Source organism: Brachycentrus maculatus, unplaced genomic scaffold, assembly GCF_059751285.1.
Source record: "Brachycentrus maculatus isolate JH-2025_06_01 unplaced genomic scaffold, ASM5975128v1 h1tg000122l, whole genome shotgun sequence".
NCBI lineage: Eukaryota > Metazoa > Arthropoda > Insecta > Trichoptera > Brachycentridae > Brachycentrus > Brachycentrus maculatus.
The window spans coordinates 2,071,546-2,091,522 of record NW_028280875.1 but is presented as its reverse complement, the minus strand read 5'-3'; the positions used below and the strand labels follow the sequence as shown (position 1 = coordinate 2,091,522).

At 33.4% G+C, this 19,977-nt stretch overlaps 1 protein-coding gene across 4 annotated transcripts in view; it reads left to right on the top strand.

Moving 5' to 3' along the window:
- Window positions 1-304: 304 nt before the first annotated feature.
- Klp68D (kinesin-like protein 68D) overlaps window positions 305-19,977 on the top strand; it is a 36,626-nt gene continuing 16,953 nt past the window's right edge. The window contains exons 1-4 of one of the 4 annotated variants that reach the window (XM_088260061.1): window positions 305-428; window positions 654-769; window positions 17,437-17,562; window positions 19,406-19,684. In XM_088260061.1, the coding sequence (XP_088116187.1) occupies window positions 665-769; window positions 17,437-17,562; window positions 19,406-19,684 (510 nt within the window). In that variant the 5' untranslated portion in view covers window positions 305-428; window positions 654-664. Of the gene's footprint in view, window positions 770-17,436; window positions 17,563-19,405; window positions 19,685-19,977 lie in introns of all 4 variants that reach the window. The other 3 variants (XM_088260064.1, XM_088260062.1, XM_088260060.1) reach the window with 3 other exon arrangements.

The following is a 19,977-nucleotide window of genomic DNA, read 5'->3' as shown; positions in this document are numbered from 1 at the left end:
TTTTTATATCATTATCATCATCACCTTATTATTATTATTATTATCCATGTCTTTATAAGCGCCCTTGAGGTAGTATTTTACGAAAATGGCGCTATACAAATTATCCAAATTATTATTATTATATTCAGTTTTGAAATTTTTGTAGGTAAAAATAATTATTGCTTTTTAAAAATATCGAAATTAGCGCCTCCACCCATTCTACAAATAAGCTTGTTGAATTTTATTTCGCTGATATTATCGATATTGATCCAACACTACGAGCGGTGTTGCCTAGTGGCAATGAATAACGAATAGATTTTTCTTCACAGTGTAACAATATTGTGCACAGTGTGCTATAACGAAACACTTCCGGCGAATCATTTTTGGTTGATAACGGGCGGGACGGGAAATTTGACATATTACGAAAATAATAAATGATGAGATCGTAGGTGCGCGCTATTCGATTGTTTTACTCAGTTAATTAACGCATTATATATTAACTGATTAAGTTTATATGTCTCAATTCATCGTTATACATCTAAAAACCCATTGTTTATTAACAGGTGTACTTTATTTTCGGTTGTTAGCGAAATTTCGTTCGGATCAATAATTTTTACAAGGGTTGATATATAGTTTGTTTTTATTGGAATGTGAATTGTTTCGTGTATTTTTAGACCTGTGAAAAATGGAGAAACCTTTGCGGCCGCGTACTGCCCTTAATGAGTGTGTTAAAGTGGTTGTGAGATGCAGACCGATTTCGGAAAAAGAGTTAGCCGAAGGACATAGTTCCGTAAGTGTTTGATTCATTTAAATTTATTCCATCGATTTTCTTATTAAATGTGCTCATATGAAGAGATATCCATTTATTTATTTTAATAAACTCCCTTCTCGAGCGCGGCACATAAATCTTAATTTATAATTTTTATATCGATGCTTACCTAAAAGATATCGGACTGCAGATGTATTCAAAAAAATAAAGTGAATAAATTAAAAATATAAAAATATAAAAAATAGTCACTAATAATTTTTGTAATAAAACCCTCATCCGCACTCGATGGTGCGTAGGGCACTTCATCATATAAACGCAGTATTATCTCGATCCTTAACATATGAAGGAAAGCCCTCCGCTTCAGGTACCAGTCCAGGGTAATATTGAATAATTATTACAGTGAAAAAATCACTTACATTAATTTAACCCCCTCCCCCTGGGAATCGAACCCGGGACCTCGAGTACGGTAGACGAGCATGCTGACCATTACACTACGGAGGCGGAATAATTTTTGTATGTACTAAATTAATGCAGTCAATAAAATTTATTTTTAAAAAATTATCATTTTTTATGTCACGACTGACTTGGTTTTAAATGATATGGATCATCTTGACTTCACATAATTTGCAATCAAGACAAATTTGCCTAAATTCAATCCAGTGCCCTATGCACCAGTAAATACAAAAAAAACATAAAAAATTATAATATTTTATCCTCAATATTTAATTATTATTATTTTTCCATATTCTTCTTCATGTGTATTGAGATGGCAAAAAAATAATATGAAAAATAACTCCTATAATTGGAGATAATCCAGATTTGTGAACAAGTATTTGAACACACTTAAAATGTTTTTAAAAAATATCATAGCTGGATTTGGAATTCCTCCATATATGTACTTATGTATACTTGATGTATAATATATGTAGAAATCATATAATTTAGAGTTTCTACTATTAGCTATTCTATTGAGAAATAAGTCATTTATGCCATACAAGATTCATCCCTATATGGGCATGCCTCGGGCAACCTTGGTGTATGTACAAGGCATGGATTAATCTTTCTAAGGTACCTACTTATACTTATCTCACACACTCATTTCTGAAAGTACCTACCTTTTATTGATTGACTGACAACTACTTAGAATCCATGCGTGCTGTGAATGACGTCATATCTACAAAACAAAATCAAATATTAACTTGATTAAGCTTTTAGAAATATATGTTGTTATATATATATATATATATATATATATATATATATATATATATATATATATATATATATATATATATATATATATATATATATATATATATATATATATATATATTTATATTTATATATATAATAATAAAATAATAAAACCCTTATCCGCACCCCAATGGTGCATAGGGCACTGTGTCTTATAAACGCAGTGTTATCATGATCGTTTTACTTATGAAGGGAAGGTGATCAGCCCTCCGCTTCAGGTACCAGTCCATGGTAATATTGAATAAATATTACAGTGAAAAAATCACTTATATTTATTTGTACCCCCCTTGGGAATCGAACCCGGGACCTCCAGAACGGTAGCCGAGCGTTCTGACCATTACACTACGGAGGCGGACGAATATATATATATATATATATATATATATATATAAGATGTCTCACAACATTGTGATTATGTTTAAATGTGGTAAATAAAAATAACTGGTCAAATTATAAACTTAAAAAATTAAAAATAATGTTTTTGGGCGTTTCCCAGTATGTAAAAATAATCCGGGGTTTGGATCCTGCATACAAATAAAGAAAGGTCTCTGCTAAATAAAAGCTTTTTTCAATCCAATATAGATGTCTATTGTGAACTCATCATGATATAGATCAATATATCTAGGAGTTCCGAAAATTTGAGCAATGTGGCTGTCAATTATTGATAGAATGGGTAGAATGTGTAGAATGGTGGATGTTGCATGTGTGTAATGTGACCACTTAACAAGTCCATAACAGGTTACAAGCACTGTACCCAGACTTCCATATTCTTCTTCATCTATGTTGAGATGTTATAATTTAAATGTCACTTTGACCCCTGTGATTTCAAGCCAGTGAATTCATCACACTTTTGTTTGCAAAGTGCCAATGCCATCGTTTCGCATTGTAACCTATTTTCGGGCCAGACTGATTAAATTAAATTTAATAATAATGATTTAAAAAAACAAACAAAAGTAGTATTCTTTTGTTTTTCTTTGTTTTCTTTGTTTACGCATCTGTTCATTCATTTTGATCAAATTTGCATAATGCTCTTGAAAAGTGAAAACGCGCATTGCAAAGCAGACGTCTGATGTGATGCATAATTTCCTTTGTGTGTGTATATTTTAAATTACGTTTTAATGGCGGTTAAAAATCGCAAAATTACAATTGCAGATTGAGATGTGACTTTGATTCAGTCGGCGATTAACACATTTTTTAAACAATAAAAATGATAATCACGTTGTACACACGTTTCCTGATAATTATTGTGATTCGTTTGTACTTTTCGAAAGTGCTTTGATGTGCCGATGGCTGAATTTCATTGAAAATTTTATTAGTTTATCACGTATTTAGTTATTTATTCATGGCCGAAGCCAATTTTTACACATCAAACAAATATTTTCATATTATTTTTTGACATCTCATCAAAGATGAAGAAGAATATGGAAGTCTGGGCATTTACGGGGCTTACGACCGTCATAGGCTGGTTTGAGTGATCACTTTACACACGTGTAACATTCACCAATTCTACCCATTATTGACAACCACACTACTCAAATTCTTTGATGAGATGTCAAAAAATAATATGAAAATAACTCCTGTAATTGGAGATAATCCAGATTTTGTGAACAAGTATTTGGACACACTCAAAATGTTGTAAAAAAATTATCTGGTCAAATTATAAGCTTAAATAATAAAAATGAAAATGGTATTTTCTGGCGTTTCTCATGTGTGTGATTATAATCCAGGATTTGGACCTCACATACTAATATAAGAGTTTCTGCTTAATAAAAAGCTTCTTTACATCTCACCAATAGATGTCTCTAGTGAAGTTCTAGTGATTCAAGAACAAGGTTTCTAAATTGGTTCATATATAAAGAACTTCCAAGAATTTGAGTAGTGTGGTTGTCAATAATGGGTAGAATTGGTGAATGTTACACGTGTGTAAAGTGATCACTTAAACCAGCCTATGACGGTCGTCAGCCCCGTAAATGCCCAGACTTCCATATTCTTCTTCATCTTTGATGAGATGTCAAAAAATAATATGAAAATAACTCCTGTAATTGGAGATAATCCAGATTTTGTGAACAAGTATTTGGACACACTCAAAATGTTGTAAATGTTTTCATTAATTTGATTCTGCAGTCACATTGTCGTAATATGTATCCATTTTAAATTTAAGTTTTACTTAGTAAATACCTCTTATTTCTTAAAATATATTGTGACACATGTTTCAATGCATTTTCAAAAACCATATTGCTTGGTTTAGTTGGGTAGACGCTTGGCTGCGAATTTGGCATCGCGAGTTCGATTTCCACCAATTGCAAAATAAATTTAATAAATATTTAATTGAAATTGGTCTGGGTATTTGTGATGTGTTTTTCACATTTACCTTCCTTATCCTACCTGCAGACAAACCTCTGAAAGTAGAGGCTTTGCAAGTTATACCTTTAAAAAAAATACAATAGAATTGAAGAAATAATGGTATTCACCAAATAAATATTTTAATAATGTTTTACTTAGTAAATACCACCATTTCTTAAAATCTACTGTGACACGCGTTTAACCACAATAACGTAGAAATCCTATAAATAATTAATACTAAAAGCCATAAACTGCAACATTTTGAAACAATAGAAATTCATAAAAATATAAATAACCGTAAACCCATAATTAACAATATGACAATGACTAAGCCTTCCCCTATTGTGTATGTTCCCACTGATAAGGAATAAAAATAGAAATTAAATACATAAATAAAAATAAGAAACAGCTACTACCACCTCTTCAACCTTCAACGTCCCAAGGACCCAAAATTTATAATTAGCTTTACATACGGTGTTTGAAAAAGATGCGGAATACATCGAAACACGTGTCACAGTAGATTTTAAGAAATAGTGGTATTTACTTAGTAAAACATTAATTAAAAATGGATAGATTTTACCACAAAGTGACTGCCGAATCAATTAAGAAATAAATATTATTAAAAATATATTATGGTAGGATAGGCAGAGATAATTGAACGCTATACCAATCTGTCTTCGCTAACAATCTTCGCCTCTTCCACATTCATGCATGTCCTCATACATGCCTGCTGATCATTCCAACTTCTGACCTGACCACTATCAAGTATCTGAATTACCAATTGCCAAGTTTTCCTCGGTCGTCCTCAGTTTCTATCACCAACCCCATTTGCCTCACAAATTTGTTATACTGTTCTTTCTTATTATTTTTTGACATCTCATCAAAGATGTTCTTGAATCACTAGAACTTGACTAGAGACATCTATTGGTAAGCAGAAACAATTATGAGATGCCAAAAAATAATATGAAAAATAACTCGTATAATTGGAGATAATCCAGACATTCACCAATTCTACCCATTATTGACAACCACACTACTCAAACTTGGGAGTTCTATATATATGAACCAATTCAGAAAAATTGTTATCAAATCACTAGAACTTCACCAGAGACATCTATTGGTGAGATGAAAAGAAGCTTTTTTATGAAAATTGGAAAAAAACTCCTGTAATTGGAGATAATCCAGATTTGTGAACAAGTATTTGGACACACTCAAAATGTTGTAAATTATTATCATTTTTAAATTAACCTAATCAAAATTTAATCCTTAATTGTAATTAATATAAAATAGTAGGAAATCACCGAAGTGTGAAGTTGCCTCATACAATTAAGGCAGTACATGCACGAGTCATTTCTAAAGCCATTTGTTCCATTGCAATTGCATAAGACCGTAGCAAATTAAAAAAATGACTTGAAATACAAATCAGTTAGTGTCATTGGAAATGAGTGAAAAACAAGGTTTTTAATTATCCGAGCGAAGGTTACAAAATACTCCGAGTAGGTACCGGGTGACCACAAGTAATGTGAAACTAAAGGATGTGCAAAAAGTATGTTATAAATTACCGAGTTAGAAAATGCTTCTTTATGTTTGCAAAACCTTATCTACGTCATGGTATTTTGCATCCAAATTTGGCAACGATTTATTGTTTGGTCTTTTAAACTGAAGGTTTTATTGAAATGAAAGTTTATATTGCATACATAAATAAAAATATTAATTTTTGTTTAAATCTCCTAAAGTTATCATTTTTAATTACAGCCTTTTTTAAAGTAATGGCAGCACCATCTGTTGAACCTAACAGCAAATCACGCAATACTAAAACATAACTCATGGTGGACAGCATGCTTCTTGATAACAGCATTTCCAATATTTTCAATTGGATTGTTGTTCCATAGATTTTCAATATTTTTATTGCTTCACAAGTATTGAAATTAAGCATTAGAAATGTGTGCTTCCTATTTTGTTTCTTTACCATTAAACCAGAGTGGGCCACAGTAACACATGGTCCGGAACAACTAGTGGTACATAAAATAGCCAATTTTTGCGAAAGTATTTTTTAATGATTTATTTACATATTATGTGTCTGGTTGTGGTTCCGTGGTTAGTGTCGCGGACTTTTGAGTCAGAGTTTTCTTGGTTCAAACTCTTTTTACCACAATTTGATACCTATTTTTTATAATGAGCCGCTTAGGCTCACAGAAATAGTATGCAATTGAAGTATTTTTGTAAATAATAAAAAACACACATATACGTTTTTTTTAACAAAAAAATATTTATTAAGAGAATTTGTGGTAGCCCTATACGCGTCATTTATAGTTTTATTAATGTGTGGGTACCTTGATGCAACTATAAGTATGTTAGCCACAAATCAAGTATATATGAGCACATCTCTTCAAGGCCTTCTGATGGAAGACAGTTAACAGGTGATAAAATTAACTACATAATAAAGGTTTGATGGATTGCTGTTAAAAAGCATATATTATGTAAATAACTCATGTCCCATGTCAGGCTGAGATATGCATTATCGATGAAATTAAGTAAGGTGTGTTGAGATGGTTTGGGCATGTGAACCGAATGAGTGAAGAAAGAACAGCATTTTGAGTGTGTCCAAATAATTGTTCACAAATCTGGATTATCTCCAATTATAGGAGTTATTTTTCATATTATTTTTTGGCATCTCATAATTGTTTCTGCTTAATAAAAAGCTTCTTTACATCTCACTAATAGATGCCTCTAGTCAAGTTCTAGTGATTCAAGAACAAAGTTTCTAAATTGGTTCATATATATAGAACATCCAAGAATTTGAGTAGTGTGGTAGTCAATAATGGGTAGAATTGGTGAATGTTACACACTATTGAAATTTTGGAGCTCATAAACGTTATCATTTACACCTCTCACATGTGAGTTCTCGGCACCATCTTTGGTTGAGTTGAATAAGTTTTTTTATTATTTATTTTTTTAGTAAAAAGAGAAGTTTTAGTGTTTTTATTATATATAAAAATACTTCAATTTCATACTATTTCTGTGAGACTAAGCAGCTCATTATTAGAAATAGGTATCAAATAGTGGTAGGTGGCTTCGAACCGAGAAACTCTGACTCAAGAGTCTGCGACTCTAACCACGGGACCACAACCCGACACAACAGAGATTTACAACAGAGACCTTCATGAAATGTATGTAAGATTCATCCCAGATTATTTTACATACTAGGAGACGCCTGAAAACGGGATTATCAATTTTTATTAAACATACAATTTGGCCAGTGTTTCCAAATCTTTGTTCACAAATCTGGGTGCTAAACCAGCCTATGACCAGTTCTGTCAGTACCCAGATTTTCATATTCTTCTTCACCTATGTTGAGATGTGAATATAAATATCTCCTTAGTTGACAAACCCTCAAAATATTTAGACACTCAAAATATTGTAGATAAAAATATCATTTTGTATCTTTGCAATTTAAAATTGTGTAAAAATTTAATACTAGCGAGTAATAAAATATCGATTAGGCTTATATTGCCTCGATATCGCCTAAACATTGATAAGCTATCAATAATACCATTTTAGAGCGACGTCCTTATGCAAATATGTGCCTTGTAAACTTGTGTGCTAATCTTTTGATCAAACATTTAAACTTGGACAGGTGTTTGACCTTCATAAATCGTCAATGCCGTCTCTAATATTTAAATGATATATATTAGCTAATTGATTTGTTTATCCGTAGGCGGGGAGGATTGAATGCCATACCATTTTTCTAACATGGGAATATCGATTTTTTTTTGCGTTATACGCCTGATGGAAAGATGGACGTAGGTTGGAGCTTCAAATAAAGCGTACTTTGAATAAATCAAAAATACAAAATTTTGAGTGTGTCCAAATACTTGTTAACAAATCTGGATTATCTCCAATTGTAGGAGTTATTTTTTCATATAAATGCCCAGACTTCCATATTTTTCTTATATTTTTGTTGAAATTTAAAAATAAATGAAAATAAACCCCTTTTATTTTTTAAGATGTTTCTTGGTTTACAATACATAGTTTCCTTACTTTGTCTTCGACTAGTCCTTATCCACACTCGATAGTGCATAGGGCACTGCATCGAATCAACCCAGTGTTATATTGATTGTCAATTACATGAAGGAGCAGGAATTCAGGAACTAGTCCAATGTGATATTCTTTATCTTCTTACCCTATCCACACCAAATGGTGCATAGGGCACTGCATCAAATCAACGCAGTGTTATATTGATTGTTAATTACATGAAAGCAAGGTGATCAGTCCTGCGCCTCAGGACTGATCACCTTCAGGCTTCAATTGTCCCTATCTCGGGTAAATCTAAACAGCGCCTCAACCATTGATAATCACTTATGTCAATTTCACATATGAAAGAATTACACACTGGTTATGTGTTATTATGTGTTTAACTTACGGTCTCTATAAATGTTTTGTTATTATAACACATGACAATGAATGACGTTATGTTTCGGTTTGAAGAATTAAACATGCATTACGAACGACATACTGAAGGTTTTTAATACATATGTCATTAAAATCTGAACATTACTAGCAAGAATGTAGAAGGGACGTGTTTTACGATTTGTAAGTTTACATGAAGAACGATGATCTGAAGATTTTTTTTAGTTTTTTTCTTTCTTCATCTTTTTTATTTTTGTTTTTTTCTTTCTTTATCTAACCCTTATCTGCACACAATAGTGCATAGAGCACTGCATCCTATTGATTATCATGTATTATTTTGATTGTGATTTGTCCGCCTCCGTGCTGTATTAGTTAGAGTGCTTAGCTAGTGAAATGAAGACTCTATGCTCCATTGAAGGCCTAACACTTGGCGACAGAGTTAGAAACTCTGAAATAATAAAAATCTGCAATGTTGAAGATGTTGTGCGATGGGGAAGAGAAAGAAGACGTTTCTGGAGAAATCATGTGAGAAGAGCGAGTTCGGATCGAGTGGTGAGGATAGCAGCGGATAGCAGCATAAGCGGGATCAGACGCCCAGGAAGACCACCTAAACGATGGAGGGATAGCTGGTCTTCCACCTCCCAGGAGTGGACCGGAGAATGACAGGACTTAGTCCTAATAAAGAAGAAGAAGAAGCGTAACTAGTGCCCTATGCACCATTAGGTGCAGACGAGTGCAAGAAGAAGGAGAAAAGAAGATTATTTCGTCGTAAGAGGTAGTAAGTCCGGTATCGCTTCGTCAATATCTCTCGTAATGTTGATGCGTCTTGTCAGTTCCGGACCTACGTGGGTCCACTCGACTCCAAGGCACTTGCTCGCAAGGGAGGGGGATTACAAACTCACACGCCTGTATATCCATGTCCCTTTTCTATAAGTGCCAGGCGCTAGATCCGGCGCAGTCTATTGCAATCTATTGAGTATTTCAAATAATCGTAAATAATATCACAATATTTTTTAAATGATAGCAAAATGGATTACCAACGTAGGTCGTAACTTTATCTTTAAAATATTTATCAGCATTTAGATAACTTGTATCACACTCCATGGCTATCATAAATACATATAATATTTTAATAAAATAAACGCCTTAGTTAAATATTAAAAATGAAATACTTTATACTGTCGACACGTCTAATGAATGAGGTCCAATCTAAAAAAAATCTGTGTTCGTTGATTTGGCATAAATTTGTGGGATATCAGATGATTTAAATACAAATATAACTTCTCTTCTAACCCCTATACTGCGTCAATACGATGCAGTGCCCTATGCACCTATAATATTTATTATTATTCTATGATTTTACACTATAATATTTATTTGATATTATCCCGGACTGGTCCCTGAAGCGCAGGAGTGATCACCCTGCCTTTGTGTAAGTAACGATCGCGTCAATAACACTGCGTCAATACTATGCAGTGCCCTATGCACCGTTGGGTGCGGATAAGGGTTAGAAGAAAAAGGGAATTGAACCTGAGCCTTCTAGCACGATAGCCTAGCGCGCTAACCACTGCACCATAGAGGCGGACTCAATCATTACAAACATAAAAATATGTAATTAAAATATAACTCTACCGGATTCCGAGCTAACCAGTAGACATTATAATTAAGTTATAATAAAATATTTATAGTGATTTTAAAACAAAGTTACATTTTAATTATAAAATGGAAAATCACAAAGTTAGTGCTTCAAATATAAATTATATAAAAATATGTTTTTGCAACTCATTTCACATACACCTCATGACTTTGCTATATTTGCCGTCATACTAATAATGAACCTATGTAAACATTGTTAATTGAAAAATCACACAAGTATGTCCGTTGCAAAATAAATATTAGTTTTTTTTTCTTCTTCAAAAGACCAGTCTGTGATGTCATATCCATGTTTAATATTTACATGGGAATGGCCAGCGTTCCGACAGTACTTTTATTTTTAATCTCGTATAAAATCTCATTTTACATCATCCATCAGTTTAAGCCCGCTCCGGATTTTCAATTTTGATTTTGTGCCAAGTCATAGTGTTTTCTAAACTTTTCTTCAAACAGTGCCAAATTAGTTTTTTTTTTAATATTTTTTAAATATTGGTATGAAAAATATTACATTTGGATTTATTAACATTTCTATATATAAAATACCTTATTCTCGTTACTTTGTGCCTCTCCGTAAAAGAGACCAAACTGTTGTGCTTGGAGAGGGACTAACATTAACAGAGAAAAAAATGTCGAATGACATTCGACATTTTTTTCTTCATCAGTTTAGTTTTAAAATACAGCCAAATATATTTTTTTCTCACTCGTATTTAGTGTAAAATGTAATAGTAAGAGACAAGATTGTATACATTCAAAATAAAAATAAATTTTTAACACAAGTGAAGCTTTATTAAAAAAAAAAACTTGGATGTATTTTTAACCCTGTAATGCTGTAAATCTATTGTGAACCTGGTGGAATTTTTTTAATTTTTTTAATGGACCGGAAAGGGTTAAGTATTTATTGATTGTATTTAAATTTTTTTTATATTACTTGATTTGCTGATGAATGTTGGCAATTCCAAAATTATGTTTTTTGAAAGAGGTGAATGTATGGTGAAATTTTTGTAAATGGAAAATTATGGAACAGGTCGATGATTTTGTATACGTGGGAAGTATGTTTTCTTGGGATGGAAAGAAGAGTGAACGCTGAAAACAGAGTAAATGGTGCACTGAAATCAGTTAAAGCAAATAAAATCCTTTCCCCGAAACGTAAACTGGTAGTACGCAATGGAGTCTTAGTTCTAACCCTACTTACCCAGACTTTCATATTCCTCTTCATTTATGTTCAGAAGTTACTTTTTTTTAGAACAAACTTTATATGGCTCCTGAAAAAATAATATTTATGATGTTAAATAATACTATAACATATCGCTTACTCCTTTCAAGAACGTCATAAATCAAAAAACTTGATTTTTCAGGAGAACATTTTTAAAGTTTAAAAATATAATACAATGTATTAAATATAAATATCAAGCCACTTACTGAACTTTTTACTGTGCAACAGATCTTTTTAGGTAAAACCTGAAGGTTTTTTCTCCATTTGAAAAATATTTAGTATATTTAAAAAAAATAATTAAACAATACCTTTTCTTCAAAATGCAAAAATAACACTTTCTGCCCTGTAGCGGGTAAATATTATGTTAAAAATATGCCTCTTTTTTTTCTTACATTTTCTGGGCATTCCGAAATCATGCACAACTGAAAATTGTCGATTTTTTATTTATGACGTTCTTGAAAGGAGTGAGCGATATATTATGATTGGTTATAATATTGTTGTTTTAAAGTAATTTTTAAAAACAATCTCACCTTAAAAAAAATTTATTACCTTCTAATTTGGCCCTGCAGCAAGGAAGTACGTGTTCTGGGGTCAGTTTTATTTTTGTTTACGTACATAGTACATGCGTACATTGCAAATAAAATTCACAAATAGCTTTGTGGTTTCTGTCAAGACATCTGCTGATTTAAATAATGAGTTTTTCCAATTCGACTCCCACTCGGAATGGAATACCGTTACTTCTATCTTATTAGCATGTCGAAAATTATTATAATAATATAACCATTCATATAACATAGATGGTATCGTCGTCCATATATATTTAATAATAAATTATTATAGTATTAATTTAAATTTAATTTGACTAATTTGACGTTAGTTCGCCCACAGATTTTTTTTCCTGGGTTGAAATTCTATCTCTATCTACTTAGATAAGCCAATGGCAGATTTTTATTCGTATTATTCTCACATATATTTAAATTTAATCATATCTTTATTTTTTTTATTTATTTTTTTATTTATTCTTTTCAAAACATATTACATACAGACTACATACAGAATGTAATTGGGAAAAGAAGCAGAGGAAGACCGAGAAAAACATGGCACGATCAGGTATGCCAAATACTTGAAAGTGGTCAGGTTAGGAGTCGTAACAATCGGAGGAGATGCATGAACGTGGAAGAGGCGAAGAATGTTTGCAAGGATAAAGTGGTGTGGCGTTCTATTCTCTCTGCCTACTCCTGCGGGGAAGCGGCGTGATGGTTAGTTAGTTAGTTAGCATATTACATACATAAGTCATATATACATATAATATTCCCGATGAGTAATTTCTATTTCTCATTTTAATTTTAAAAAATTGCCCAGGAAAGGAGTGTAAGGTTGAACAAGAAATAATTGAAAAGATTAGGAAGAGTGTTTTAAGGTGGTATGGACATGTGGAGCGAATGGATGGCGAGAGAATGACTAAGAAAATATATATGGCGAATGTGAGCGGGAACACAACAAGGACGACTGAAAAAGACTTGGCACAATCAGATCAATCAGAACCTAAAATCTGGTGGTGTCAAAAGTCTGCGTAATCGGAGGGCATGTATGACTAGATGTATGGATGTGAAGGAGGCGAGGAGTGTATGTAGCGAGTGTTTTTGCCTAGAATTTTCACTCATGAATTACATGAAATTATAGTAACTTTAAACATAAAGAGTAAATCCACTCACAAGTAGGCATAGGCTATGAAACTTATAAAGTTGAAGCCCGAGTAGGAACATGATAAACGGTGTTGCATAAGCCGTAGCTAGATTTCAGAATCACTTGGACGTTAGGTAATTAAAAAAAAAAAAGGAGTGTATGTCAGGACAGATGAGTGTGGCGTTCCGTCCTTTCTGCCTACCTCTGATGATGGTAGTAGTAGTAGAAATTTTAAGCAGTGGACACCCTGGGCGGCTCTCGGGAGGGATGCGGATACGTGGCCTAGCCAACCGAATCGCCTTTTCTTGACGATAGTCGTGACCATGGGTTGCTTCCTATGCCTTTTTCTCTCTTTCCCCAAGTCAATCGACCGCCTACAATTTTTTGCAGACTTTTGATAACTTAACATTTTACATGTAATACAAGAAATGTAGATAAATTATCGACTTAGCAAGTCCTACAGATTTTGTGAAAAATTATATATGATCAGTTGGCCATATATAATTTTTATTTTCATGTTTTATATAACATTTTTTTGACTATATGGAAACCTCACTGGACATCCCGGATGGAGACATTAATTTACATTACATATTTATTATTATTCAAATCATTTACACTGTTTAAACTAGTCAACTCCTTTAGCGGTGTGACCATATAAATCCAGTTTTAGGACCCAAATCAAGGAGCCATTTTTTTTACAAATAAAACAAATTTCAAAATGTAAAAATAACTCTTTAGTTGAGAAACCCAGATTTGTGATCAAGTATTTAGACATACTCAAAATATTGTAAGAATTCAACCACTATAAAATGTATGGTAAAATAACTATATAGTTTTTTCCATATATATTTTATTTGAACAGTGACCGAGTTTCGTTGTTACCGACATCAGACCAGTCTGACGATGTCGGTAATGATGAAACCCGGTCACTGGTCAAATAAAATAAAAGCGGAAAGAGCTGTTTTTTTTATATATAAAATGCAGTTCCACCAAGAAATGTCAGTACAAAACTTAACACTATAAAATATTGTGAGAATTGACCACTATTTATTTTATTTCATTTATTTATTTATTTATTTCATAATTTTTTTTTTACTATATGTATTATGGTTCTTTAGGCATGTCATGTGTTGAGCCGAAATACTTACATCGTTCACTCCTTTCAAGAACGTCATAAATCAAAATTCGTCAATTTTCAGTTGTGCATGTTTTCAGAATGCCGAGAAAATGTACTATATTCCAGCAAAAGTGGCATATTTTTATATTTACCTGCTATAGAGCTGAAAGTGTTGTTTTTGCATTTTGAAGAAAAGGCATTGTTTAATTATTTTTTTAAATATACTAAATATTTTTCAAATGGAGAAAAAACCTTCAGGTTTTACCTAAAAAGGTCTCTTGCACAGTAAAAAGTTACACAGTACATTGTATTATATTTTTAAACTTTAAAAACGTTCTCCTGAAAAATCAAGTTTTTTTATTTATGAAGTTCTTGAAAGGAGTGAGCGACGTGTTAATACAATTTTTTTTATTATTATTTGTTTTTTTTTTTTATTATTAGATTTTACACATTACATACAATAGATACAATAACGATTTACAGTATAAAGGTTTTACAATAAAATAAATACACCCATTGCACTATTGAAATGGTTGCATTTTTAATAGCCGCCTCTTCAACGGTTCAATATCCTTCCACTTCACATTTCGCAGTATAATATACTCCGGGCTGTCCTAAATACTTGGGAGTTTTGCAAACGCAGATCTCAAGTGTGCATTGCTCTCATTGTATGTGGGCAGGTTGGGTTCGTACAAATTATCTTCTGAACTTAAACATTGAGAGGACGAACACTCATCTGCTATATTAATCACACTCTCTCACTCCTGCCACACGCACACTCACACTCAATGCACACATATGTGTCGCCTACTTTCAAAATCTGCCAGATCCATGTAAGTTGATTATACAAAAAATGCAAATTCCCCGGGTAACATTTATGGTTAAAAGATTTGTCTATCTTTTCATTAATTGATTTGGCAGTCACTTTGTGGTAAAATCTATCCATTTTTAATTAATGTTTTACTTAGTAAATACCACTATTTCTTAAAATCTACTGTGACACGTGTTTCGATGCATTCCGGTGTTTGAAAATGATGCGGAATGCATCGAAACACGTGTCACAGTAGATTTTAAGAAATAGTGGTATTTACTAAGTAAAACATTAATTAAAAAAAGATTTGTCTATCATTAGATAAAATATTATGAAATAGAGAATTTTCCCATTTTTTTGGAAATATTTTCAGTATTTAAAGAAAAAACAAGAGACACAAACTGATAATAACGTCATCTTAATTTTCGACCTATCCCCGCTCTCTGATTGGCCGATATGGGTCAGAAGGCAAGTTTAATGTATATAGCGGAATTTGAAATACAACGCTGTTTTTAAGTATTTTTTAGCAGGGTTTTCAAGTATACAAATATTTTAAACAATAAAACCCACATTTGGCATTCCGATATGGTATTTATTTTAAAATCTTATAAAATTGGATCTGGCGGATTTTGAAAGTAGGTGACACATATGTATTATATATCATTATCCCGCGTCTGATGCCCTAATTGGGCTACATATTCGGCTCGAACAAACATGACAATGACTCGTCATAATTATATTGAATTATTATTATTATTTAAACACAGTTTAATTGAGTGTAGTCGTGCGGGAATTAATGATATCGCTCACTCCTTTCAAGAACGTCATAAATCAAAAATTGTCAATTTTCAGTTGTGCATGTTTTCAGAATGCCCACAAAATGTACTATATCCCAGCAAAAGAGGCATATTTTTAACTTAATATTTACCCGCTACAGGGCAGAAAGAGTTATTTTAGCATTTTGAAGAAAAGGTATTGTATTATTATTTTTTTAAATTTACTAAATATTTTTCAAATGGAGAAAAAACCTTCTGGTTTACCTAAAAATATCTGTTGCAAATTAACAAGTTCAGTAAGTGGCTTGATATTTATTTTTAATACATTGTATTATACTTTTAAACTTTAAAAACCTTCTCCTGAAAAATCAAGTTTTTTGATTTATGACATTCTTGAAAGGAGTGAGCGATATGTAAAAATACTGAAAAATTTCTTGCTTTTTTTTCAAATGTAATATAAATGTAATCGACATTCATTGTAAAATTTAACGGATAAAATACACAGTATACATTACATATACTGGGTGTCCCATAATCCTACGTATTCCTTTCAAGGGTTGCTAGGCCAGCTTATGACTCGTAAAAGTGCCTTAGTTTTCCAGATCTTTCCAATTTTATGAATTTCCCGAACATCACACATTTTTTTTTTTTAAACCCTTATCCGCACCCCAACGGTGCATAGGGCACTGCTTCATATAAACGCAGTGTTATCTCGATCGTTTACACATGAAGGAAAGGTGGTCAGCCCTCCGCTTCAGGTACCAGTCCAGGGTAATATTAAATAAATATTATAGTGAAAAAATCACTTATATTTATTTGACCCCCCCCTGGGAATCGAACCCGGGACCTCCTGAACGGTAGCCGAGCGTGCTGACCATTACACTACGGAGGCGGACAAATGTATTTACAAAACACATTTACAAAACATTAAGAAAGAAAATTTTATTATGGCATGCAATCAAATTCGACATGGCCGAATGACGGGATGAATTCAGATCTGCCCACCTTCATTATCCATTTATAAATAGCTCTTTTATATTTAGTTTCTATTTTTAATGACTTTATGGGTAGTGGAAGCTAGTTGTACAACTATATATCATAATAACCACGACCAGATCAATCAGAACATAAAATTTGGTCTTGTCAAAAGTCTACGTAACCGAAGGGCATGTATGATTGCATGTATGGCATATTTGAATGTGAAGAAATCTAGAAGTGTATGTCAGGACGGACGAGTGTGGCGTTCCATCTTCTCTGCCTAACCTTGCAGAGAAACCTACACAGAAATAAGCATGTTAAAATATATCACTAGAAGGCAGCAAGTCAAGGGGTGATTTCATCCACATCGGGGACTGTATCCATGCTGCTGTGGCTCTTGATGTTTGTATTCTATATTAATGATATTTCTGTCTCTTTCCCCAGATAGTACAAGTTTGGAGCGAGAGAGGGACGGTGCAGGTCGCCAGCCCCAAGGGACAGGACAAGCTCTTCACTTACGATGCGGCTTACGACAGCAACGCCACGCAGGAGAACCTCTACGATGAGATGGTTAGTGTCTATCCTCTATGCCAGAGCTCGGCAACCTTTTTACACCTACGACACACCAAAATTCTTCCTAGAATTCCGCGGCACACCAAAAGCTAAAAAATATAGACCATTGAAAAATTATTTTGTTATAATAATCATTCTTTACTACATTAAAAAAATTAATAATAATAATATAATAAAACCCTTATCCGCACCCCAATGATGCATAGGGCACTGCGTCATATAAACGCAGTGTCATCTTGATGGTTTACACATGAAGGAAAGGTGATCAGCCCTCCGCTTCAGGTACCAGTCCAGGGTAATATTGAATAAATATGACAGTGAAAAAATCACTTATATTTATTTTACCCCCCTTGGGAATCGAACCCGGGACCTCCAGAACGGTAGCCGAGCGTGCTGACCATTACACTACGGAGGCGGACATACATTAAAAAAATTACTAAAATTAATTTGTCATTTTTTTTATTGAATTTTTTTTTTTATAAAATACATATTTAAATAATACAAAATAGTTAGTAAATATACAATACATTTCAAATATAACATTTTTATCTATCGAATAAAGTAGATACTTGTGTTTAGAGAGGGAGTTCGCTTTACAATTTTTTTTTTTTTAAACAAAGTAAAGTAAAGAAAAATAAAAATTAAAAAAATATTCTTTGGTATGGAGTCTAGGTAGGGGTGAGTCTTATATGTTTTTTTTTTAGTTTTAAAGATTTGATAATTTTCTATAGATTTTTAATTTTCCGGAAGTTTATTAAAAAAAAATTACCTACTGTGTTTTACCTATTGTGTATTAAATATATGATGAATAATTATAAAATTTCAAATACATTAATTTGACCGCGGCACACCTGTATCTCGGCTGTCCAAACTTAAAACACAGTAAGGGACATTTTTTATAGTACTTTTTTTGCATTTTTGACTAAGTAGAATCTACTTAGTCCAAAAATGCAAAAAAACGTACTACAAAAAAAATGTCCCTTACTATGTTTTGAGTTTGGACAGCCGATCTGGCTCGCGGCACACAGGTTGCGGAGCACTGCTCTATGCCACTGGTCTCCAACCTTTTTATCACCGCGAACCAGTCAACGTTTGAGAATTTTTCCACAGCCCGCAAGGGCTATTTATATTTATAGTGTTTTGGTTAAATAATTTTAATTTTATGCTAAGGCTGTCCGCCTTCTTCTTCTTCTCTTTGTGTCATGTCAAGTCTCCCTGACGTCGACTACCACTTGATTAACGAGTGTTTCGATTAACATGTAAAATGCTGGAGCGAATAATGCTCGTTATAAGAAGTTCTAATGTTTTTGTGGTTTTATAAGTAAATTCAACTTTTAATTTAATAGTGGGTATTTTTTCAGGCTTTAAGTAACAGGGATCATTCAAACAGTGATTTTAGAGTTTGCCAGTATACCCACGATATGTGTAGCGAAGTAGATGTAGCATAATGGTCAGCACGCTCAGCTACCGTTCTGGAGGTCCCGGGTTCGATTCCTAGGGAGGGTCAAATAAATACAAGTGATCTTTTCATTGTAATATTTATTCAATAATACCCTGGACTGGTCCCTGAAGCGCAGGAGTAATCACCCTGCCTTGATGTGAGTAATGATCAAGATAACACTGCGTTTATATGATGCAGTGCCCTATGCACCATTGGGGTGGGGATAAGGGTTTGATGAAGATTTTATTCAGGCTTTAAATAACAGGGATTATTCAAACAGATATTTTATCACGTATGCTCGTTTGTGTAGGGCGGTTAATGAAAAAGGGATTTTAGAGTTAACTTTTTTTGCCAGTGTACGCACGATATATACGTATGGTTCTCCTAATTGGCTGGCAGGTGCGTCCGCTGGTCAACTCGGTGCTGGACGGGTTCAACGGGTGCGTGTTCGCGTACGGGCAGACGGGCACGGGCAAGACGCACACCATGGAGGGCACGGGCGCGCAGGAGGGCATCATCCCGCGCACCTTCGCGCACGTGTGGCAGCACGTGCAGTCGGAGGCGGGCGCCGACCTCACCTACCTGGTGAGCTGCTCCTACCTGGAGCTGTACATGGAGGAGGTGCGCGACCTGCTTCGGAGGGACGGGACCAAGAAGGCCCTCACGCTCCGGGGGCAGGTAATCATATTTTTAACTATTTTTTTTTTAAAACAGTTTTTACATTTTTTTACTGTACAATGACTGAGCGACTTATACGAAGACATGGGCCGCTCGACGTACGAGGAGCTGAAGAGGACTTCCGAAAATAAGCGAGAATGGCAAAAGAGATGTCATCTGTTGCTACAGACTAATCCGCAGGATTGAGACCAAAGAAGAAGACTATACAATTTAATACATTTTTACTTAAATTGTCCTGGAGTGAGTTTCTGCGGACAAAACTGTATTTCGGGAGTCAGTTTTTTTGCAATTTT